The following is a 25,408-nucleotide window of genomic DNA, read 5'->3' on the forward strand; positions in this document are numbered from 1 at the left end:
CTCAAATATGAATTTTCACTGTTAGTCACTGAAACAAGGTATTATAATTTGCTCAAAATCTACCCCAAATTATGCTGTAGCAGTTAAATAGATATGTATTTTCATTCGTATTTGTAGAATGCTTTTTTGCTATTTAAAAATAAAATATCTATTTAATAATTTTCCTTCTTTTAGATCAGAACTGGATAAGATGCCAAATAATTATATCTGTGATGTTATTGGAGTTTTGGTTTTTGTAGGAAGGGTCCAGCGGTCAAAAAAGAAGGGTAAGCTTCTGATATTGAAAGTCATAAAATGTATTTCAGTGAATAATTCTGTGTTCATATGTGCATAATCCATTGTCTTCATTTATTCTAATATTCTATCCATATAGATAGCCGTGAAGATTTTTGGTCATATCGCTGGATTCACATTGCTGACGGGACTTCAGAACAACCATTTATAGTGGAGCTGTTTTCAACATCTCAGCCAGAAATCTTTGAACATATTTACCCAAGTACTCAGTTCAAATATTATTATCATTTTATATTTGGAAATGGGATCATTATCTGAAAAAAATAGTAGAGTATACTAACTTACAGAATGCCATGATACTGAGCTAGCAAATTCAAGCAATCTGATAGCACATATAAATTTTTTTCTATATTAATATTATAAGTGGTATTATAGATATTAACTGTCTTCTGGTTTTCTATTCAGAATTAATTTGGGATTGAAACTAGTTTTTCAGAAAACAGGTGCTCTTATTAATTCTCACTTTTAGCATTTTAGACATAAAAACTTGAAATTCTGTGAAACTAAAGCATAGACCATTTCCTTTGTATCCGTTTGGAAACTGAATTAATAGACCCCATTTAAGACAATGAAGACTTTACTAATGTAGAATTAACTGGTAGAGGATTGGGAAACTATGTAATTAAATAATGACAGTGGTAAATATGATGTCATTTGAGTATGAAATTAATATTAGGTTAATGGTGTTATACCACCTGGTCAATATTTTACTTACTTTGGTGTTGATTTTTCCCCTTATATTTATTCATATACATAGGTATTTTTTCCACTACTTTCAAGACATTTAAAGTATGTCCTACTATGTATTTTATGTAACAACTTAGTCTACAAATCTATTTTGATGAGGAAAAATATATTTAATACTTTCTTATAACAACTTCAGTGAAATTTTTCCTTGTTTGAATTTGTAACATAAAGCTATTTTAGATATGGTGAGCTATTTTCCAAATAAGTATATGAATGAAATACTGATTGTTAAATGCTTGCCAAAATTGAGGAAATTCCCAATCTTGACTACATGTATTTTTTTTTTTTTGATCGACAACAACATAGAAATGGTAGAACATCAGGATACCTAGAGACCATATACAGGGCTGTTCTGCTACCCCTTTATTCTCTATTGTAAAATGGTATTACCCACTATTCAGATATTACTTCATTAGAATCCACCTTATGCTTGTGAGATTAAAATTTTAAAATATATGTATATGAATAGAACTAAACATTACCCCAACTATGATTGGAGGGGAGAGCAGAAAGAGAATTTTGACCAAAACCAAGGTACAGGTTTCCAAGGTAAGTGGGGCTATGACCTTTCATATAACTTCTCTCAGGGCATAGATGGTTGATAGTGATGATCGCTCATGACAATTTGGATGGGTTTTATGGCCAGATCCCTCTCTCTTTATAGCCACTATAGCTGTTTTAATAGCTAACTGACACAGGTTTTGGCAAATGATTTTTCACAGACGTGTTGCCATGTAGTCACATTCTATTTCTTATGGAAACATGAAATATATCTTTTAAGAAAAGTTTATATGGAGCCTAGTGAGATTTACTCTAGTACAAGAGTTGACAACAATCACTATTCATTTTCATCTTTTGACCAAGAGTGAAGGAAAAAATTGTGAAATAAATGGTGAATATTAAGGAAGCTTCAGACCTATGAAGGAGAACATAACTAAGGATCTTCTGGAACAGTACCAGAATCCTTTGGTAGTAGGGCATCTGTTTTACTTTATGTGTGTGTGCTCAGAATCACAGGCTTTGGCGATACATGGTGCTGTGGAAGGCCCATGGTGTGTGCACGCTGGGGCACCACCGGCCCAGGGCCACTTTTTTTACTTTTCATTAAGGAAAGTGAAGAACTAAGGGGAAAACTTTTTCACTGCTTACTATATATTAGTTGCTCATAGATGTTACTTAATTTTGTACTTACAGTTACCTTTTAAAGAGGTGATGTTTTTACAAATTTATGGGTGAGGAAATAAAGGTCAAGAGAGATTTTAAACAGCTAGAAGGTGTTAGGTTCAAATATCTTATTTTTAGCAACCATGAACTTAGAATTAGAGATTTCTTTAGTATGCTTATGTCAGCATCTTTAATAATGAATACTCACATCTTTGTATAATTTTTGAAATAAATGAAAAACTGTATAAATCAAGAGAATTATTCTTAGTCATTTGAACAGATTTTCTTTCTTTTCATTGCTCCAAAATAAAGAACTAGTAAATGAGAGATACAGGAAATGAATTTATAGATATTATCATGCTCTAGGAAAATATTTATTCTCAAATGAGAGCTTACTGTTGATAGGAAATTGCAAGTATTTATATTTATTTCTTCATTTCCTGATTTGTAAGACAACTGTTTTGGGACATATAAGTTAAAATTTTAAAGATATTTTTGCATAAGTAAACTCTTCCTAAATAACCTGATAGTTACAAAACAGTTGATAGCTTTTGAAAGTGGTTGAAATCTGAAGACATGATAATCTCATTTTCAAGGATTCTTTTTAGTCTATCTAGTTGGTGAGGAAAGCCAACAGAAAAGAATATGTGGTAGAAGCCCTGTCTTTGAGATTTAAAGTCTAATTGAGATAAACACAATTAAAACACTTGCATAAACAAGTTCACATTAATAGTGTGTAGCCCTATCTGATGGAAAGAGTGAGAGTAATTTCAGGGATCAAGGTTAGATTGGGTTAATCAGTGAAAACATGGAGAAGCTCAGTTTTTTTTTTTTCTCTGTAGGAAATAACGGTTCACACTCAGTTGTGTGGCCAATTAAAAGACTTTCACTCTTCAGCTGTCCAGCAAGCAGGGCCTTCGGTTATGTGCAGCTGCTGTATTAATACTTGCTAAAGGAAAAGTGTTAGATCCTTGTTGCTCCAAGTGTGGTCAAAGGGCTAACAGCACTAGTATCACTAGTGCTAAGATCTCACTAAGCAAAGAATTTCAGGCCCCACACTAAAACTACTGAATCTGAATTTACATTTTAACAATTATCCCAAGTGATTCCTGAGTTCAGTAAAACTTGAGAAGTACTCTGTTAGATTGTGATCTAGGTATTTCCCTTTGAAATGCATAAATAATTTCATAAGTGTTTTCTTTTCCTGCAGTGACATATTTCACGTGTACACAGCTGAAAGTTGTCAGAAATGATGATCAAGTACCTAAACTGCTTTACCTCACCACCACAAACGAGAGTCACATATTTATGACTGGTAAGCAATTTCTTTGTATATATTTAATTGGAAATCTAATATATTTTCTCTTCATTAAATTAAATTTTATTATAACTTTCAACCACAAGATAGCCTTATTTTGAACTCCTTCACTATAAGATTGGTTTAACAAAGAGTATGTGTGTGTGTGCACAGTAGTTGCTCAGTCGTACCTGCCTGTTTGCAACCCCATGGACTAGCCCACCAGGCTCCTCTGTCCATGGGGTTCTCCAGGCATGAATACTGGAGTGGGTTGCCATTCCCTTCTCCAGGGGATCTTCCTAACCCAGGGATCGAACCCGGGTCTTCTGCATTGCAGGCAGATTCTTTACCATCTGAGCCACCAGGAGGCCCCAACAAAGAATATACAGCCTATGAAATCTGTTGCTTCGAGATGATTTACAATTCAAGCAACAATTTTCTGACTTTCTGAAGAATTTCTGGAGAATTTTATGTCCTTTGGTTAACTTTAATTCCTGCTTAATGTTAAGTTAGATAATCATAAATGGCTTCACAGATTGAAGACTTGTTTGGCCCTGTATCACAATAAGGATTCAACTAACAGTAGTTTTAAAATGTTAAAATGAAAATGTATGTTAAATTTTGGTTCCCAGACTTGCATTTTACTTAACATAGCAAGCAAAGTCTCACTGCTTATCTATAAGTTTATTATTTTTTTCCATTCTCTCTGATAATGTGGGCAAAAAAATCAGACGAATGAGAGAGTACTGTGGAATGTTTTACTTACTAGAATGCTACCATCTTGGTAATTAGGAAATTTGTCAAAGAAGAGTGCTAGGAAGGATGTAATACACATCTTTGTTTATACCTCATTTTATAAATATGAATAATATCAGATCTAAAATATACTAATAATATCAGATGTAAATGACACTTAAGTACATTTCAAAAGCATGAGTTTAAATGCTGAGCTATATTCACAGAAAATTTAGTTCATATGTGCTATCATACCTTCAGGTTAATACATAAAAATTGGTTTTCTAAGAAGATGCTAACCAGTTGGATAGCTAGAAAAGTCCAGACTATTAGTTTTCTTTTTCTTCTGGCTTTTTTTGGTATCCTACAGACAGCTACAGTGTAGTCCACAGAAACTGTAGTATGTTTGATTTCCTTCTAGATTTAGGATTTATTTACCATCTTTGATAATTTTGTATGCATATTCAGTATAATTATGTGCTACATAGTGAATAAGTTGACTTCTTTTCTTGGTGACATGAGATTGATCTTATATTAAAATGTTTTTATACACAAAAAAGTCCAGGCGGTTTACTACAGTGATTTATTTTTTTTTTCCCTTATTTTTTACCCTTCGTGCAATGAGGTCATAAAGGCCAGCTGCGAAACGATGATGCCAAGGTAAAAAACTTTATCCAGTGGGTTAAAGAGAAGAACGATTCTGGAGAAGGGAAGAATACTGTTATAGGTGGATATTACCCCTATCCACCAGTGCCAGAGACATTTTGGAAGTATAGTAGTTCTCTTAAAGGTACTGATGAAATTACTAGTCGTTTATGATTATATGCTATATGTATGGTATATGCCTTGTCATTTAGTCATCTTTACTCTTTAATTTGAGTAGGCCAGAGTGTAGCAATACTCACTGTTAATAATTTGATCTTTATAAAGATATAAAAACATATGTCATGTCCCATAAAGGATATTTTGATTTTATTAGACTGTAAAGAAAAAGGAATATAGACTGACTAAATGGAGATATCTTGATTTAAGGTCTTTGAGATCAAATCTGAGTTGGTAGATCCCAACTCTTATAATATTATTTAAATTAAACCTATGAAAGGATACATTGGACAATTTGATACCAAGATATAACTGTATTAGGCCACTTTTATGAAATGATACATAGATATCCCTTGGTATCCATAGGGGATTGGTTCAAGGAGCCCCATGGATACGTAAATCTTCAGATGTTCAAATGCCTTACATAAGGGATATACAGTGATTACAGTTGGCTCTTTGTATCTGAAGGTTTGCAAAACTTATAGATATGTGTATTGCAAAACTTGTGGATGACTGTGTATTGGATATAACATGGCTGAGGCTCCACCTTTAAATAAAAATGATATCAAAATTAGTGAGATTCAGAATAAGTACTGATGAGAGACATTAATTTATTTTAGTAGACTTAAAATATGATAGTTGAAAAGTTTAGCATATATTCTTTTTGAAAAGCTGTGAGATAATTTCACAGCTTTGGAAAAAAAGAAACTTTGAAATACTGATCTATCATTAGCTAAATATTGGCATCCTTCTATACTTCATAATGCCAGCAATATGTAGTATATGCTATATATAGCATATAGAATATAGAAAATATTAACATGTGTGCTTCTATGCAATGGCTAAGCAACACTTTATAGTTTGAAGTATGATATATAAATTGCATTCAATATGTAAAATTTCTGTTTCAAATTAAGACACCAGACTAGAAGACGGTATAACAATTTAACTGAAATGTATTTTGCCAGTTTTACCAACATCACCTAAGGGGATGCCAAATATAAACACAAAGTCTCACATATTTAAGTTATTAGCAAGTTTATAATTTTCATGTTGTGAAATTACATTGCAAATCTAATTCTTGTTTTTGTAATTTCAGTTCTTTAAAACTTACAATTTCCTTGGAATTACTCTTTTGCAGTTGAATCACTCTTGACAGCTATAAGTGAAGTAAAGGTGGAGATTGAAGATCTGCAGTATAGGGAACAAAAGCGCATTGCAATTCAGGGAATAATTACGGTTATAAAGTATGTCCCATATCACAGTGCAACTCAAAGTGCCTCAGCATCTGAAACACTACGGGTATGGTGGCAGAGAATTAATAGTATATCTCTGAAAGCACTCTGATTGTAACCACAATTAGATTTATATCTTTTTTTAATTTAAATTTATTTATTTTAACTGGAGGCTAATTACTTTACAATATTGTATTGGTTCTGACACACATCAACATGAATCTGCCATGGGTGTACACGTGTTCCCCATCCTGAACCCCCCTCCCACCTCTGTCCCCATACCATCCCTCCGGGTCATCCCAGTGCACCAGCCCTAAGGATCCTGTATCGAACATGGATTGGCAATTCACTTCATATATGATATTATATATGTTTCCATGCCATTCCCCCAAGTCATCCCACCCTCTCCCTCTCCCAAAGAGTCCAAAAGACTGTTCTATACATCTGTGTCTCTTTTGCTGTCTCGCATATAGGGTCATTGTTACAATCTTTCTAAATTCCATATATATGCGTTAGTATACTGTATTGGTGTTTTTCTTTCTGGCTTACTTCACTCTGTATAATAGGCTCCAGTTTCATCCACCTCATTAGAACTGATTCAAATGTATTCTTTTTAATGGCTGAGTAATACTCCATTGTGTGTATGTACCACAGCTCTTTTATCCATTCATCTGCTGATGGACATCTAGGTTGCTTCCATGTCCTGGCTATTATAAACAGTGCTGCGATGAACATTGGGGTACACATGTCTCTTTCAATTATGGTTTCCTCGCTGTGTATGACCAGTAGTGGGATTGCTGGGTCATAAGGCAGTTCTATTTCCAGTTTTTTAAGGAACCTCCACATGGTTCTCCATGGTGGCTGTATTAGTTTGCATTCCCACCAACAGTGTAAGAGGGTTCCCTTTTCTCCACACCCTCTCCAGCATTTATTGCTTGTAGACTTTTGGATAGCAGCCATTATGACTGGCATGAAATGGTACCTCATTGTGGTTTTGAGTTGCATTTCTCTGATAATGAGTGATGTTGAGCATCTTTTCATGTGTTTGTTAGCCATCTGTATGTCTTCTTTGGAGAAATGTCTGTTTAGTTCTTTGGCCCACTTTTTGATTGGGTCGTTTATTTTTCTGGAATTGAGCTGCAGGAGTTGCTTGTATATTTTTGAGATTAGTTCTTTGTCAGTTGCTTCATTTGCTATCATTTTCTCCCATTCTGAAGGCTCTCTTTTCAGCTTGCTTAGAGTTTCCTTTTTTGTGCAGAAGCTTTCAATTTTAATTAGGTCCCATTTGTTTATTTTTGCTTTTATTTCCACTATCCTGGGAGGTGGGTCATAGAGGATCCTGCTGTGATTTATGTCGGATAGTGTTTTGCCTATGTTCTCCTTTAGGAGTTTTATAGTTTCTGGTCTTACATTTAGATCTTTAATCCATTTTGAGTTTATTTTTGTGCATGGTGTTAGAAAGTGTTCTACTTTCATTCTTTTACAAGTGGTCGACCAGTTTTCCCAGCACCACTTGTTAAAGAGATTCTTTTCTCCATTGTATATTTTTGCCTCCTTTGTCAAAGATAAGGTGGCCATAGGTGCGTGGATTTATCTCTGGGCTTTGTATTTTGTTCCATTGATCTATATTTCTGTCTTTGTGCCAGTACCATACTGTCTTGATGACTGTGGCTTTGTAGTAGAGCCTGAAGTCAGGCAGGTTGACTCCTCCAGTTCCATTCTTAGTTCTCAAGATTGCTTTGGCTATTTGAGTTTTTTTTTTTATTTCCATACAAATTGTGAAATTATTTGTTCTAGCTCTGTGAAAAATACTGTTGGTAGCTTGATAGGGATTGCATTGAATCTATAGATTGTTTTGGGTAGTATACTCATTTTCCTGATCCATGAACATGGTATATTTCTCCATCTATTAGTGTCTCCATCTATTAGTGTCCTCTTTGATTTCTTTCACCAGTGTTTTATAGTTTTCTATATATAGGTCTTTAATTTCTTTAGGTTGATATATTCCTAAGTATTTTATTCTTTTAGTTGCAATGGTGAATGGAATTGTTTCCTTAATTTCTCTTTCTATTTTCTCATTATTAGTGTATAGGCATGCAAGGGATTTCTGTGTGTTGATTTTATATCCTGCAACTTTACTATATTCATTGATTAGCTCTAGTAATTTTCTGGTGGAGTCTTTAGGGTTTCCTATGTAGAGGATCATGTCATCTCCGAACAGTGAGAGATTTACTTCTTCTTTTCCAATCTGGATTCCTTTTATTTCTTTCTCTGCTCTGATTGCTGTGGCCAAAACTTCCAAAACTATGTTGAGTAGTAGTGGTGAGAGTGGGCACCCTTGTCTTGTTCCTGACTTTAGCAGAAATGCTTTCAGTTTTTCACCATTGAGGATAATGTTTGCTGTGGGTTTGTCATATATAGCTTTTATTAAGTTAAGGTATGTTCCTTCTATTCCTGCTTTCTGGGGAGATTTTATCATAAATGGATGTTGAATTTTGTCAAAGGCTTTCTCTGCATCTATTGAGATGATCATATGGCTTTTATTTTTCAATTTGTTAATATGGTGTATTACATTGATTGATGTGCAGATAGTGAAGAATTCCTGCATCCCTGGGATAAAGCCCATTTGGTCATGGTGTATGATCTTTTTAATATGCTGTTGGATTCTGATTACTAGAGTTTTGTTAAGGATTTTTGCATCTATGTTCATCAGTGATACTGGCCTGTAGTTTTCTTTTTTTGTGGCATCTTTGTCAGGTTTTGGTATTAGGGTGATGGTGGCCTCATAGAATGAGTTTGGAAGTTTACCTTCCTCTGCAATTTTCTGGAAGAGTTTGAGTAGGATAGGTGTTAGCTCGTCTCTAAATTTTTGGTAGAATTCAGCTGTGAAGCCGTCTGGACCTGGGCTTTTGTTTGCTGGAAGATTTCCGATTACTGTTTCAATTTCCGTGCTTGTGATGGGTCTGTTAAGATTTTCTATTTCTTCCTGCTCCAGTTTTGGAAAGTTGTACTTTTCTAAGAATTTGTCCATTTCTTCCACGTCGTCCATTTTATTGGCATATAATTGCTGATAGTAGTCTCTTATGATCCTTTGTATTTCTGTGTTGTCTGTTGTGATCTCTTCATTTTCATTTCTAATTTTATTGATTTGATTTTTCTCCCTTTGTCTCTTGATGAGTCTGGCTAATGGTTTGTCAATTTTATTTATCCTTTCCAAGAACCAGCTTTTGGCTTTGTTGATTTTTGCTATGGTCTCTTTTGTTTCTTTTGCATTTATTTATGCCCTAATTTTTAAGATTTCTTCCTTCTACTAACCCATTTTTTCCTTTTCTAGTTGCTTTAGGTGTAGAGTTAGATTATTTATTTGACTTTTTTCTTGTTTCTTGAGGTATGCCTGTATTGCTATGAACCTTCCCCATAGAACTGCTTTTACAGTGTTCCACAGGTTTTGGATTGTTGTGTTTTCATTTTCATTCGTTTCTATGCATATTTTGATTTCTTTTTTGATTTCTTCTGTGATTTGTTGATTATTCAGCAGCGTGTTGTTCAGCTTCCATATGTTGGCATTTTTAATAGTTTTTCTCCTGTAATTGAGATCTAATCTTACTGCATTGTGGTCAGAAAAGATGCTTGGAATCATTTCAGTTTTTTTTTAATTTACCAAGGCTAGATTTATGGCCCTGGATGTGATCTATCCTTGAGAAGGTTCTATGTGTGCTTGAGAAAAAGGCGAAATTCATTGTTTTGGGATGAAATGTCCTATAGATATCAATTAAGTCTAACTGGTCTATTGTATCATTTAAAGTTTGTGTTTCCTTGTTAATTTTCTGTTTAGTTGTCTATCCATAGGTGTGAGTGGGGTATTAAAGTCTCCCACTATTATTGTGTTATTGTTAATGTCTCCTTTCATACTTGTTAGCATTTGTCTTACATATTGTGGTGCTCCTATGTTGGGTGCATATATATTTATAATTGTTTTATCTTCTTCTTGGATTGATCCTTTGATCATGATGTAGTGTCCTTCTTTGTCTCTTTTCACAGCCTTTGTTTTAAAGTCCATTTTATCTGATATGAGTATTACTACTCCTGCTTTTTTTGGTCTCTGTTTGCATGGAATATCTTTTTCCAGCCCTTCACTTTCTGTCTGTATGTGTCCCCTGTTTTGAAGTGGGTCTCTTGTAGACAACATATATAGTGGTCTTTTTTTTGTATCCATTCAGTCAGTCTTTGTCTTTTGGTTGGGGCATTCGACCCATTTATATTTAAGGTAATTACTGATAAGTATGATCCCATTGCCATTTACTTTGTTGTTTTGGGTTTGAGTTCATACACCCTTTCTGTGTTTCCTATCTAGAGAAGATCCTTTAGCTTTTGTTGGAGAGCTGGTTTGGTGATGCTGAATTCTCTCAGCTTTTGCTTGTCTGTAAAGCTTTTGATTTGTCCTTCATATTTGAATGAGATCCTTGCTGGGTACAGTAATCTGGGCTGTTGGTTATTTTATTTTATCACTGTAAGTATGTCCTGCCATTCCCTCCTGGGCTGAAGAGTTTCTATTGAAAGATCCGCTGTTATCCTTATGGGAATCCCCTTGTGTGTTATTTGTTGTTTTTCCCTTGGTGCTTTTAATATTTGTTCTTTGTGTTTGACTTTGTTAATTTGATTAGTATGTGTCTTGGGGTGTTTTGCCTTGGGTTTATCCTGTTTGGGACTCTCTGGGTTTCTTGGACTTGGGTGATTATTTCCTTCCCCATTGTAGGGAAGTTTTCAACTATTATCTCCTCAAGTATTTTCTCATGGTCTTTCTTTTTGTCGTCTTCTTCTGGGGCTCCTATGATTCAATGTTGGGGCATTTAATATTGTCCTGGAGGTCTCTGAGATTTTCCTCATTTCTTTAAAATCGTTTTTCTTTTTTCCTCTCTGATTCATTTATTTCTACCATTCTATCTTCTACTTCACTAATCCTCTCTTCTGCCTCCCTTATTCTACAATTTGTTGCCTCCAGAGTGTTTTTGATCTTATTTATTGTGTTATTCATTATATATTGACTCTCTTTTATTTCTTCTAGGTCCTTGTTAAACTTTTCTTCCATCTTCTCAGTCCTTGTCTCCAGGCTATTTATCTGTGATTCCATTTTTTTGTCAATATTTTGAGTCATTTTCCCTATCATTATTCAGAATTCTTTATCAGGTAGATTCCTTATCTCTTCCTCTTTTGTTTGGTTTGGTGGGCATTTATCCTGTTCCTTTACCTGCTGGGTATTCCTCTGTCTCTTCATCTTGTTTCTATTGCTGTGTTTGGGGTGGCCTTTCTGTATTCTGGCAGTTTGTGGAGTTCTCTTTATTGTGGAGTTTCCTCGTTGTGGGTGTACAGGTGGCTTGTCAGGGTTTCCTGATTAGGGAAGCTTGTGTCGGTGTTCTGGTGGGTGGAGCTGCATTTCTTCTCTCTGGAGTGTAATGAAGTGTCCAGTAATGAGTTATGAGATGTCCGTGGGTTTGGAGTGACTTTGGGCAACCTATATATTGAAGCTCAGGGCTGTGTTCCTGTGTTGCTGGAGAATTTGCGTGGTATGTCTTGCTCTGGAACTTGTTGGCCCTTGGGTGGTGCTTGGTTTCAGTGTAGGTATGGAGATGTTTGATGAGCTCCTGTCGATTAATGTTCCCTGGAGTCAGGAGTTCTCTGGTGTTCTCAGGGTTTGGACTTAAGCCTCCTGCTTCTGGTTTTCAGTCTTATTTTTACAGTAGCCTCAAGACTTCTCCATCTATACAGCACCATTGATAAAACGTCTAGGTTAAAGTTGAAAAGTTTCTCCACAGTGAGGAACACCCAGAGACATTCACAGAGTTACATGGAGGTTTTCAGTCTTATTTTTACAGTAGCCTCAATACTTCTCCATCTATACAGCACCATTGATAAAACGTCTAGGTTAAAGTTGAAAAGTTTCTCCACAGTGAGGGACACCCAGAGACATTCACAGAGTTACATGGAGGAGAGAAGAGGGAGGAGGGAGTTAGAGGTGACCCAAATGAGATGAGGTAGAATCAAAAGAGGAGAGAGCAAGCTAGCCAGTAATCACTTCCTTATGTGCACTCCACAGTCTGGACCACTCAGAGATGTTCATGGAGTTAAACACAGAAGAGAAGAGGGAGGAAGGAGACAGAGGTGACTAGGAGGAGAAGGGGAATCAAAAGTAGAGAGATAGATCCAGGCAGTAGTCAGTTCCCTAAGTGTTATCCACTGCCCAGAATACCCAAAGAGTGTCACAGAGTTAGGTAGAGAAGAGAAGGGGGAGGGAGGAGATAGAGGGGACCTCGTGGAGAAAAAGGAGAGTCAAAAGGGGGAGAGAGCAATCAAGCCAGTAATCACACTCCCAAGTAAAAATGGGTACTGAGGATTGGGTTCTTAAAGGTACACAATTGATAACAAATACCAAAAAGCAAAGATTAAAAATCTAGAGTAGAGTTTGGATTTTCTAAAATACAATATTAAATAAAAAAAGTCACAAAAATTATCACACACACACACAAAATTATCACACACACACACAATATATATAAAGTTTGCTTTAAAAAGTAGGGTCCTTTTTTTGCAAAGTAATGGTAGGTTATAAAAATGAAAATTAAAGGAGTAATGGAGGACTTTAAAATTTTTTAAAAATTTAAAAAAAGAATGATAGTAAAAATAGTAAAAATATATCTAGGACTTTCTCTGGTGGTGTTGTGGGCAGTGTTGGGTCATTTCATTTTTGGATAGTTCCTTGGTTCGGCTTATATTTCTCAAGGTCTATATGCCCCTTCCTATGTAGTCGGTACTAACTACAGGGTTTTAATCTATTGCATCTGTCACTTCCAAAGCGGTTCCCTCTGTTTTAGCTTCTTCTGTTTGCTGGTCTCTTCAGTGTCTGATTTCTGCCCTGACACAAGGGGGCGGTGTTGGACACTTCTTTAGGCTCACTTGTGTAGTGCTGTGTGGAGAGAGGGACGCTGCAAACAAATAACACTGGCGTGTGCTTGCAGTGTCTCGGCAACACTGGGTTTGCCGCCGCTCATGGTGCGTGTACCCTCCCTGCCCACACTGCTCAGGCTCTAGGTTGCTCCGCCGGGAACCGTCTGAGGCCAGCCCTGGGCTGCATGCAGCTGCCAGGTCTAACCCGCTCAGGTTCAGGTGCTGGGGTAGTCCTCAGAGGCACAGATTTGGTTGGGCCTGCATTTTGTGCCCTTCCCAGGTCCGAGCAGCTCAGGTGATCAGGTGTTTGGCGAGCGCGGTCGCTGCAACTTATCGCTTCCCCCGTCCCTGTCGCTCAGTTTTCTTGGTGTACGTCCAGTGCACCTTCTCAGGCGGATGTTGACCGTCGAGAACCCCAAGAAGTCTTAGTTAGCAAAGAAGCCTGCTTGCAGTTTTGTAGATAATGTCTCTCTAGGGCTGTGATTGCCCCCTTCCAGCTCTGGCTGCCTGTCAGCGGAGGGGTATGGTCTGCAGCAGGCTAGCTCTGTTCAGTCCTTTGTTCTGTGAGTGGGCCTGGCGGTGTCTTAGGTTAGGGCTTTTCACGTGGTAGCTATCCCCGAGTCTGGTTTGCTGTCCCAGTTAGGTCCCTCAGATTGCCCTCGGGGCATTCAGGCCCGGTCCTTACTCTAAGCAATGCAGCCCGCGCCTCCCTGCCCAGCCCCAACTTGCTATGGCGGATGCAGGTGTCTGCACTGCTTCACCACTGGGGGAGTTACCGTTGGGCACGTAATCTGTGGGTTTTAATTATTTATTTATTTTTCCTCCCGGTCATGTTGCCCTCTGTGGTTCCAAGGCTCGCCACAGACTCGGCAGTGAGCGTGTTTCCTGGTGTTTGAAAATGTCTCTCTTTTTAACACTCCCTTCCCGGGATGGAGCTCCATCCCTATCTCTTTTGTCTCTCTTTTTGTCTTTTATATTTTTTTCTACCTCCTTTCGAAAACACTGGGCTGCTTTTCTGGGTGCCTGATGTCCTCTGCCGGCATTCAGAAGTTGTTTTGTGGAATTTACTAAGCGTTTAAATGTTTTTTGATGAATTTGTTGGGGAGAGAGTGGTCTCCCTGTCCTATTCCTCCACCATCTTAGGACCGCCTCCCCGGCATTATATCTTGTACAATTCATTCAGAACTCAAATGTATTAACTCTTAATGATGTAAACCTAAAAGGAAAAGCTTCATTTTTAGTTTGTTTTCTTTTTATGTCATTTATTTTGGAGCAGTCTGGACTAAAGTCACAGCCTCTGATATTTCCCTAGGCCCTCCAAACTTGGTATTTTGGTTTTGCTTTCTATGTAATATGAGCCTGTCATGATAGCATTTATTTAGATTTCCAGGTCGTATTTTTGACTACATTCATTTCTTACCTTATGTCCAGGCCGAAAGTATATGTACATTCCCACTGGAAGTTTTTAGCTCTATTGTCAGACTTGGCAGTTCTACCCAAATTTTATTAAGAAGTAGCAATGACTCTTGGAGGATAAATGCTGTAGAAGAGGCCACTTCTGAACTCTAGGCAAAATCAAGACAAATTAATTTTTTCCATGAGTTTGTGTTTTTAAAAGTTATTTCTAAGATTACTATTCTTATGGAAAGAAGCATCTAATCCAACTTTACAGTTACATAAGAAAGACTTTTGTTTATCTTTTTGAAATATGTTACTAGCAGTTAGATTAAGATAAATCAACTTTATAAAAGCATTGTTATGATTACAAAGTTTTGTCACAACTCAAGTTACGAAAAATGGATATGCTAAAAGTGTAGAGTCTTTTAAGAGAGAAATAATTCTTGTGAATTAGTTTAAAATGTTTTCTTCAAATTTTTGTTTTTAGAATGCTAAGCGACCCTCAACATCTGAAGCAGCTAGAAAAGAAAGTCAAAGTCAGGAAAAAGATGGTAAACGTCATCACGATGATGGTTCTGGGAGATCTCAATGTCATTCTGCATGTGCAAGTTCAAACCCTGTCCCGAAGAAAAGAATTACACAAACTCCAAGTGGCAAACAGTAAGTCATTTGTATTAAGTATATACATAGCATATGCTTTTTCATTTTTTCTATCGTATAAAATGAGCAGTGCTACTGGAAGTTGTATAGTTTTCTACAGCTGCCAAAGTCCAAGATCAAGGTATAGGCAGGGTGGGTTCCCTCTGAAGGCTATGAGGAAGAATCTGTTCCATGCATCTCCCTTAGCTGCTAGTGGTTTAGTGGCAATCTTTAGCATTCCTTGGCTTATGGAAGTTATCACTTGAATCTCTGCCTTCGTCTTCACATGGCATTCTCCCTGTGGCTGTATATGTGTCCAAGTTTTTCTTTAAGGACACCAGCCATATTGGATTAGGGAACCACTCTGGAGTACCAGTCTACTCTAGTATGAACTCATCTTAACTGATTACATCTTCAATGACCCTACTTCCAAATAATGTCATATTTTTATGGTCATTGAACATGTAATTGGTTACATATTGGTAGTCAGGGTGGTGTTTGGCAGGAACATAATTCAGTCCATAACAGTCTGCCCCTCTAAAAACTCATGTCCTTCTCACATACAAAATACATTCACTCCATCAGAACATCCCCCAAAGTCTTAATCTATACCAGTATTAACTCTCATTCCTAAATATCATATAAATCTTATATGGATGAGATGCAGGGTGTTTCATCCTGGAACAAAATTCTTTTCCATCTGTGAGCCTATGAAACTATGAAACTATTACCTTCCAAAATACAATGGTGGGACAGACATAGGATAAGTATTCCCCATTTCAAAAGGGAGAAATTGGGAAGAAAAAGGAGGTTATGGGCCACAGGCAAATTTGAAACCTAGTGAAGCAAATACCATTTGGCTTTAAGGCCCCAGAATTATCCTCTCTGGCAGAGTACTGTGTCCTTTGGGCCCACTGAGATGGCAGCCCTACCCCCATGGCACTGAGTGGTGGCCCTGCACTCTGGAACTGAGAAAGTGGCCCTGGCTTCTGGAATTCAGGAGGTGTCCCTGCCTTCTAGAACGGAGGAAATGGCCTCACTTCTCAGGGTCATTTTCCCATTTTCTTGAAGGATAATACTTGATCACAGCTAGATATCTCTGTCAACTCATTTCCTGACTGTAGAATCCCAGAAGTCCAATGGCATTGCATTCCTGCATTTCTTCCCACTTATGTTCCTTTCAGTTGAAGCTAATAGCATGCCTACTGAGTTGGTTGACTGGATCCACAAGTCGTAATCTCTTGGGCATATGGTTATCTAGCAATGTTCTTAGTATGCTTCCCAAAGCAAGCTTTCATATGTTTTCCAATATGAAAGGCTGATAATTTTTCAAGTATTGATGGTTCTTTTTTTTTTCATTTTTATGTCATTTTTTTATTTTTTGGCCATGCTGCACAGCTTGTGGGATCTTAGTTCCCCACCCAGGGATTGAACCCAGACCCTTGGCAGTGAAAGTGTGGAGCCCTAACCGCTGGACCTCCAGGGGATTCCTTGATTCTTTTTTTTTTCTTAACAATTCCTTTTCAACTCTTCTCCCTTCTTGTATTTTACTATAAGCATTAAGAAGAAACCAGACTGTGTCTTCAACACTTTGCTTAGAAATCTCTTCATCTAAATATACAAGTTCATCTTACAGATGTTTCACTTTCCATCCAACAGAACAGTTTGGCCACATACTCTGCCACTTTGTATCAAGGATTATCTTTCACCCAGTTTCCAATAACGTTTCTGTCTGAAACCTTACCAGAAGCACATTTTACATTCACATTTCTAGTTCTGTTCATGACACTGAATGTATTCTCTTAGACAGCGGAAACTTTCTCTACCACTCCTTTTCTTTCAGAGCCCTCAAGAGATTCTCCTTCAAAATCCATATTTTTACCAACATTCTCTTCAGGGCTTTCTAGGCTTTTTATGTTATGCACCTCAAAAATCTTCCCAACCTAGGGAATGAACTCACATCTCTTGGCATCTCCTGCATTGTACATGGATTCTTTACTACTTAGCCACAGGGAAAGCCCCCTTCACTTAATACCCAATTCCAAAGCAACTTCTATGTTTTTTATGTATTTTTTATAGCAGCACACCACTTACTGATACCAAAATCTGTATTAATTTTCTAGGGCTGCTATAACAAAGTACCACAAACTGTTTGACTTATACAACAGAAATTTATTGTTTCACAGCTTTGTAAGTCCAAAATCAAAGTGTCAGTAGAATGGATTCCTTTTGAGGGCTGTGAGAAAGTCTGCACCATGCCTTACCCCTAGCATCTGGTGATTTGCTAGCCATCTCTGGCTTTCCTTGGCTTGTATAAACATCACTCCAATCTGTGTCCAAATTTCCCCATGTGGTAAGGGCATCAGTCATTGGATTAAGGGCCCACTCTACTCTAATATGACCACATCTTAACTAAATTACACCTTCAATGACCCTATATCTAAGTAAGGTCAAATTCCAAGGTAATGGGGATTAGGACTTCAATGTGAATATTGAGGATGCATACTTCAACCCATAACATAAGCTCTTATCTGCCATATTCAGCATGGAGTAATTGAATGTAAGTTTAAAGTAGGGAATTACAAAAAGGAAATAACCATTTTTGTCTTTTTTTAATTCTACATATAAGGGAGATCATATAGTATTTGTCTTTCCTAGTCTGACTTATTTCACTTAGTATGGTAATCTCAGGGTCCATCCATGTTGTTACAAATGATAAGATTTCATCTTTTTATGGCTGAGTAGTATTCCACTGTATATATTACATCTTTATCCATCTGTTGATGAGCACTTAGATTATTTCCATTATCTTGGCTGTTACCAATATTGCTGTTGTGATCATAGGGGTGCATGTATCTTTTCTATTTTTTAAATTTTTTGACCATGCCATGCATCTTGCAGGGTTTTAGTTCTGCAAACAGGTATCAAACCCGTGCCCCCTGCAGTGAAATCACAGAGTCTTAACCAGTGGACCACCAAAGAAGTCCCTGCTATCTTTTTGATAATAGATGTTCTGACAGGTGTGAAGGTTTGAGATGATAATCTCATTGTGGTGTTCATTTGCATTTCCCTGATAATTAGTGATGTTGAACATCTTTTCCTGTCCTTGTTTGCTATCTGTATGACTTCTTTGGGAAAAAGTCTGTTCAGGTCCTCTGCTCATTTTTTATTCAGATTGTTTATTTTTTTGAAGCTGAGTTGTATGAGTGTTTTATATATTATGTATCTTAACCCCTGATGGGATATATGATTCGTAAATACCTTCTCTTATTTGGTAAGTTGTCTTTTCATTTTGTTGCTGGTTTTCTTTCCTGTGCAGAAGCTTTTTAGTTTAATGTAGTCACATTTGTGTTTATTTTTGGTTTTGTTTCCCTTGCCTGAGGAGACCTATCTATAAAGATAATTCTAAAACCAAGGTCAAAGATCATACTGCCTATGTTTTCTTCTATGAGTTTTATAGTCTCAGGACCTACACTCAAGTCTTTACTCTATTTTGAGTTAATTTTGTGTGTGGTTGGGGATAGTGGTCCAGTTTCATTTTTTTGCATGTGACTGTCCAGTTTTCCCAATACCATTTATTGAAGAGATTTCTCCCACCACTCTATGTTCTTTGTTCCCTTGTTATAAATAAGTTGTTCATATATGTATGAGTTTATTTCTGAGATCTCAGTTCTGTTTCATTGATTTATGTGTCAGTTTTTCTGCCAATACCATACTGTTTTGATTATTATAGCTGTGTATATAGTGTGAAATCAGGAAGTATGATACCTCCAGTTTTGTTCTCATGATTGCTTTGGTTATTTGGGGTCTACTGTGGTTCCAAATAAATTTTTGAATTTTTTGTTCTATTTCTGGGAAAAATGTCTTTGGGATTTTTATAGGAATTGTAGTGAATCTGTAGATTGCTTTAGGTGATATGGACATTTTAAATTAGGAAGCATTCCCTTCAATTTTTTGGAAGAATTTTAAAAGGTATTAAATCATCTATGGATGTCTGGTAGAATTCACCTATGAAGCTGTCTGGTCCTGGAGTTTTGGTTTGGGGGTGGTTTTTTATTACTGTTTGATCATTTAACTGATCGCTATACTAGTGTTCAGTCTACTCAGATTTTCAGTCATTGAAGCTTGTATGATTCTAAAATCTGTCCATTTCTTCTAACTTGTCCAATTTTGGGAATGAAGTCTATTTTGTCTGATATAAGTATGGCTACACCTGCTTTCTTTTGTCTGCATTTTGCTTGAAGCATCATCTTGCATGCCTTCATTTTCACCTTATATTTCTCTTTTTAGAGTTGAGATGAGTCTCCTGGATACAACAAATAATTGTGTCTTGCTTTTTTTAATATAAACTTATTTATTTTAATTGGAGGCTAATTACTTTACAATATTGTATTGGTTTTGCCATACATCAACATGAATCCGCCACGGGTATACACATGTTCCCCATCCTGAACCCCACTCCCACCTTCCTGCCTGTACCATCCCTCTGGGTCATCCGAGTGCACCAGCCCCAAGCATCCTGTATCATGCATCGAACCTGGACTGGTGATTTGTTTCATGTATGATATTATACATGTTTCAATACCGTTCTCCCAAATCATCCCACCCTCTCCCTCTCCCAAAGAGTCCAAAAGACTGTTCATACATCTCTGTCTCTTTTGCTGTCTCACATACAGGGCTATCGTTACCATCTTTCTAAATTCCATATATATGTGTTAGTATACTGTATTGGTGTTTTTCTTTCTGGCTTACTTCACTCTGTATAATAGGCTCCAGTTTCATCCACATCATTAGAACTGATTCAAATGTATTCTTTTTAATGGCTGAGTAATACTCCATTGTGTATATGTACCACAGCTTTCTTATCCATTCATCTCCTGATAGACATCTAGGTGGCTTCCATGTCCTGGCTATTATAAACAGTGCTGCGATGAACATTTGGGTACACATGTCTCTTTCAATTCTGGTTTCCTCAGTGTGTATGCCCAGTAGTGGGACTGCTGGGTCATAAGGCAGTTCTGTTTCCAGTTTTTTAAGGAACCCCCACATGGTTCTCCGTGGTGGCTGTACTAGTTTGCATTCCCACCAACAGTGTAAGAGGGTTCCCTTTTCTCCACACCCTCTCCAGCATTTATTGCTTGTAGACTTTTGGATAGCAGCCATTATGACTGGCATGAAATGGTACCTCATTGTGGTTTTGAGTTGCATTTCTCTGATAATGAGTGATGTTGAGCATCTTTTCATGTGTTTGTTAGCCATCTGTATGTCTTCTTTGGAGAAATGTCTGTTTAGTTCTTTGGCCCACTTTTTGATTGGGTCGTTTATTTTTCTGGAATTGAGCTGCAGGAGTTGCTTGTATGTTTTTGAGATTAGTTCTTTGTCAGTTGCTTCATTTGCTATCATTTTCTCCCATTCTGAAGGCTCTCTTTTCAGCTTGCTTAGAGTTTCCTTTTTTGTGCAGAAGCTTTCAATTTTAATTAGGTCCCATTTGTTTATTTTTGCTTTTATTTCCACTATCCTGGGAGGTGGGTCATAGAGGATCCTGCTGTGATTTATGTCGGATAGTGTTTTGCCTATGTTCTCCTTTAGGAGTTTTATAGTTTCTGGTCTTACATTTAGATCTTTAATCCATTTTGAGTTTATTTTTGTGCATGGTGTTAGAAAGTGTTCTACTTTCATTCTTTTACAAGTGGTCGACCAGTTTTCCCAGCACCACTTGTTAAAGAGATTCTTTTCTCCATTGTATATTTTTGCCTCCTTTGTCAAAGATAAGGTGGCCATAGGCGCGTGGATTTATCTCTGGGCTTTGTATTTTGTTCCATTGATCTATATTTCTGTCTTTGTGCCAGTACCATACTGTCTTGATGACTGTGGCTTTGTAGTAGAGCCTGAAGTCAGGCAGGTTGACTCCTCCAGTTCCATTCTTAGTTCTCAAGATTGCTTTGGCTATTTGAGTTTTTTTTTTTATTTCCATACAAATTGTGAAATTATTTGTTCTAGCTCTGTGAAAAATACTGTTGGTAGCTTGATAGGGATTGCATTGAATCTATAGATTGTTTTGGGTAGTATACTCATTTTCCTGATCCATGAACATGGTATATTTCTCCATCTATTAGTGTCCTCTTTGATTTCTTTCACCAGTGTTTTATAGTTTTCTATATATAGGTCTTTAATTTCTTTAGGTTGATATATTCCTAAGTATTTTATTCCTTTAGTTGCAATGGTGAATGGAATTGTTTCCTTAATTTCTCTTTCTATTTTCTCATTATTAGTGTATAGGCATGCAAGGGATTTCTGTGTGTTGATTTTATATCCTGCAACTTTACTATATTCATTGATTAGCTCTAGTAATTTTCTGGTGGAGTCTTTAGGGTTTCCTATGTAGAGGATCATGTCATCTCCGAACAGTGAGAGATTTACTTCTTCTTTTCCAATCTGGATTCCTTTTATTTCTTTCTCTGCTCTGATTGCTGTGGCCAAAACTTCCAAAACTATGTTGAGTAGTAGTGGTGAGAGTGGGCACCCTTGTCTTGTTCCTGACTTTAGCAGAAATGCTTTCAGTTTTTCACCATTGAGGATAATGTTTGCTGTGGGTTTGTCATATATAGCTTTTATTAAGTTAAGGTATGTTCCTTCTATTCCTGCTTTCTGGGGAGATTTTATCATAAATGGATGTTGAATTTTGTCAAAGGCTTTCTCTGCATCTATTGAGATGATCATATGGCTTTTATTTTTCAATTTGTTAATATGGTGTATTACATTGATTGATGTGCAGATAGTGAAGAATTCCTGCATCCCTGGGATAAAGCCCATTTGGTCATGGTGTATGATCTTTTTAATATGCTGTTGGATTCTGATTACTAGAGTTTTGTTAAGGATTTTTGCATCTATGTTCATCAGTGATACTGGCCTGTAGTTTTCTTTTTTTGTGGCATCTTTGTCAGGTTTTGGTATTAGGGTGATGGTGGCCTCATAGAATGAGTTTGGAAGTTTACCTTCCTCTGCAATTTTCTGGAAGAGTTTGAGTAGGATAGGTGTTAGCTCGTCTCTAAATTTTTGGTAGAATTCAGCTGTGAAGCCGTCTGGACCTGGGCTTTTGTTTGCTGGAAGATTTCCGATTACTGTTTCAATTTCCGTGCTTGTGATGGGTCTGTTAAGATTTTCTATTTCTTCCTGCTCCAGTTTTGGAAAGTTGTACTTTTCTAAGAATTTGTCCATTTCTTCCAAGTTGCCCATTTTGCCCAAGTTGCCCATTCCAACTCCTCCCATAAGGAGGGAGTTAGAGGTGACCCGAATGAGATGAGGTGGAATCAAAAGAAGAGAGAGCAAGCTAGGCAGTAATCACTTCCTTACGTGCGCTCCACAGTCTGGACCGCTCAAAGATGTTCATGGAGTTATACAGAGAAGAGAAGAGGGAGGAAGGAGATAGAGGTGTCCAGGAGGATAAAGGGGGGAATAAAAGGAGAGAGACAGATCCAGCAAGTAATCAGTTCCCTAAGTGTTCTCTACCATCTGGAACACACAAAGAGATTCACAAAGTTGAGTAGAGAAGAGAAGGGAGAGGGAGGAGATAGAGGTGACCCGGTGGAGAAAAAGGAGAGTGCAAAGCGGGAGATAACAGTCAAGCCAGTAATCTCGCTCCCAAGTAAAAATGGGTACTGAAGATTGGGTTCTTAAAGGTACAAAATTGATTACCAATACCAAAAGGCAAAGATTAAAAATCTAGAGTAGAGGTTGGATTTTCAAAAATATCATATTAAAGAGAAGAAGAAAAAGTCACAAAAATTATAAAAAGTATATATATATGAAGTTTGCTTTTAAAAATAGGGTCTCTTTTTTTGCAAAGTAATAGTAGGTTATAAAAATGAAAATTAAAGGAGTAATAGAGGACTTAAAAATTAAAAAAATTAAAAAAAAAAAGAATGATAGTAAAATATATCTAGGACTTTCTCTGCTGGTGTTGTGGGCAGTGTGGGGTCAATTCATTTTCGGATAGTTCCTTGGTCCAGCTTGTACTTCTCAAGGTCTATAGGCCTCTTCCTATGTAGTCAGTACTAACGACAGGGTTTTAATCTGTTGCACCTGTCACTTCCACTGTGGTTCCCTATGTTTTAGCTCCTTCTGTTTGGTGGTCTCTTCAGTGTCTGATTTCCTCTATGACACAAGGGAGCCATGGTGGACACTATTTTAGGCTCACTTTTTCAGTCGCGCTGGGGAGGGAGAGACGCTGCAAACAAATAACACTGGCGTGTGCTCGCAGTGCCTCAGCCACACTGAGCCTGCCCCCTGCTCACAGTGCATGTGCCCTCCCTGCTCACACTGCTCAAGCTCTAGGTTGCTCTGCTGGGAACCGTCTGAGGCCGGCCCTGGGCTGCAAGTACCTCCCAGGTCTAAGCCGCTCAGGTTCAGGCACTTGGGTAGTCCTCAGAGTGCAGACTCAGTTGGGCCTGCGTTTTGTGCCCTTCCCAGGTCTGAGCAGCTCAGGTGATCAGGTGTTTGGTAAGCACGGTCGCTGCAACTTATCACCTCCCCCATCCCTGCTGCTCAGTTTTCTGGGTGTACTACCGGCACACCTTCTCAGGCAGATGTTGACCGTCCAGAATCCCAAGAAATCTTAGTCAGCAACAAAGCCTGCTTGCAGTTTGGTAGATAATGCCTCTCTGGGGCCGCTATTGCCCCCTTCTGGCTCTGGCTGCCTGTCAGCAGAGGGGGATGGTCTGCAGCCGGCTAGCTCTGCTCAGTCCTTTGTTCTGTGTGGGGGCCTGATGGTGTCTTAAGTTAGGGCTTTTCATGTAGCTCTCGTCAGTCCTTTGTTCTGTGAGCAGGCCTGGCTGTGTCTTAGGTTAGGGCTTTTCGCGTGGTAGCTATCCCCCGGTCTGGTTTGCTATCCCAAGTTAGTTCCCTCAGATTGCCCTCAGGGCATTCAGGCCCGGTCCTTACTCTAAGCATTGCAGCCCACGCCTCCCTGCCTAGCCCCAACTTGCTAGTGGCGGATGCAGGTGTCTGTGCTGCTTCACTGCTGGGGGAGTTACCATTGGGCATGTAATCTGTGGGTTTTAATTATTAATTTATTTTTCCTCCTGGTCATGTTGCCCTCTGTGGTTCCAAGGCTCGCCACAGACTCGGCAGTGAGAGTGTTTCCTGGTGTTTGGAAACTTCTCTCTTTTTTAAGACTCCCTTCCTGGGACGGAGCTCCGTCCCTACCTCTTTGTCTCTCTTTTTGTCTTTTATATTTTTTCCTACCTCCTTTTGAAGATAATGGGCTGCTTTTCTGGGTGCCTGATGTCCTCTGCCAGCATTCAGAAGTTGTTTTGTGGAATTTACTCAGCGTTTAAATGTTCTTTTGATGAATTTGTGGGGGACAAAGTGGTCTCCCCATCCTATTCCTCCACCATCTTAGGACCGCCTCCTGTGTCTTGCTTTTTAATCCATCCAGCCATGCTTTTTAATCCATCCAGCCACTGTATCTTTTGATTGGTGAATTCAATCCATTTACATTTAGAGTGATTATCGATAGATGAGGATTTAGTTACTGCCATCTTATCTTCTGTTTTCTGGTTGCTCTGTTGTTGTTCAGTCGCTCAGTCCTGTCTCTTTGTGGCCCAATGGACTGCAGCACGCTAGGCTTCTGTGTCCTTCACTACCTCCTGGAGTTTGCTCAAACTCATGTCCATTGCTGCTGCTGCTGCTAAGTTGCTTCAGTCGTGTCCAAGTCTGTGCAACCTCTCAGACAGCAGCCCACCAGCTCTCCCTTCCCTGGGATTCTCCAGGCAAGAATACTGGAGTGGGTTGCCATTTCCTTCTCCAATGCATGCATGCATGCTAAGTTGCTTCAGTCATGTCCAACTCTATGCAACTCTATGGACAGCAGCCCACCAGGCTCTTCTGTCCACAGGGTTCTCCAGGCAAGAATACTGGAGTGGGTTGCCAGTTCCTTCTCCCCATGTCCATTTAGTGTCATCCAACCATTTCATCCTCTGTCACCCCCTTCTCCTGCCCTCAATCTTTCCCAGCATCAGGGGCTTTTCGAATGAGTCAGCTCTTTGCATCAGGTGACCAAAGTGTTGGAGGTTCAGCTTCAGCGTCAGTCCTTCCAATGAATATTCAGGGTTGATTTCCTTTAGGAGTGACTGAT

The 25,408-nt window shown here is 38.1% G+C and overlaps 1 protein-coding gene across 2 annotated transcripts in view; it reads left to right on the forward strand.

The window, feature by feature from the left end:
• Positions 1-25,408, forward strand: part of RADX (RPA1 related single stranded DNA binding protein, X-linked) — a 96,765-nt gene that overhangs the window by 30,974 nt on the left and 40,383 nt on the right. For both annotated transcript variants that reach the window (XM_061409345.1, XM_061409344.1), the window contains exons 5-10: positions 175-266; positions 374-496; positions 3,416-3,520; positions 4,863-5,027; positions 6,201-6,361; positions 15,122-15,294. In XM_061409345.1, coding sequence (XP_061265329.1) covers positions 175-266; positions 374-496; positions 3,416-3,520; positions 4,863-5,027; positions 6,201-6,361; positions 15,122-15,294 — 819 coding nt within the window. The remainder of the gene's footprint in view (positions 1-174; positions 267-373; positions 497-3,415; positions 3,521-4,862; positions 5,028-6,200; positions 6,362-15,121; positions 15,295-25,408) is intronic.

The sequence above is a fragment of the Bos javanicus genome, chromosome X (assembly GCF_032452875.1).
Source record: "Bos javanicus breed banteng chromosome X, ARS-OSU_banteng_1.0, whole genome shotgun sequence".
NCBI classification, from domain to species: Eukaryota; Metazoa; Chordata; class Mammalia; order Artiodactyla; family Bovidae; genus Bos; species Bos javanicus.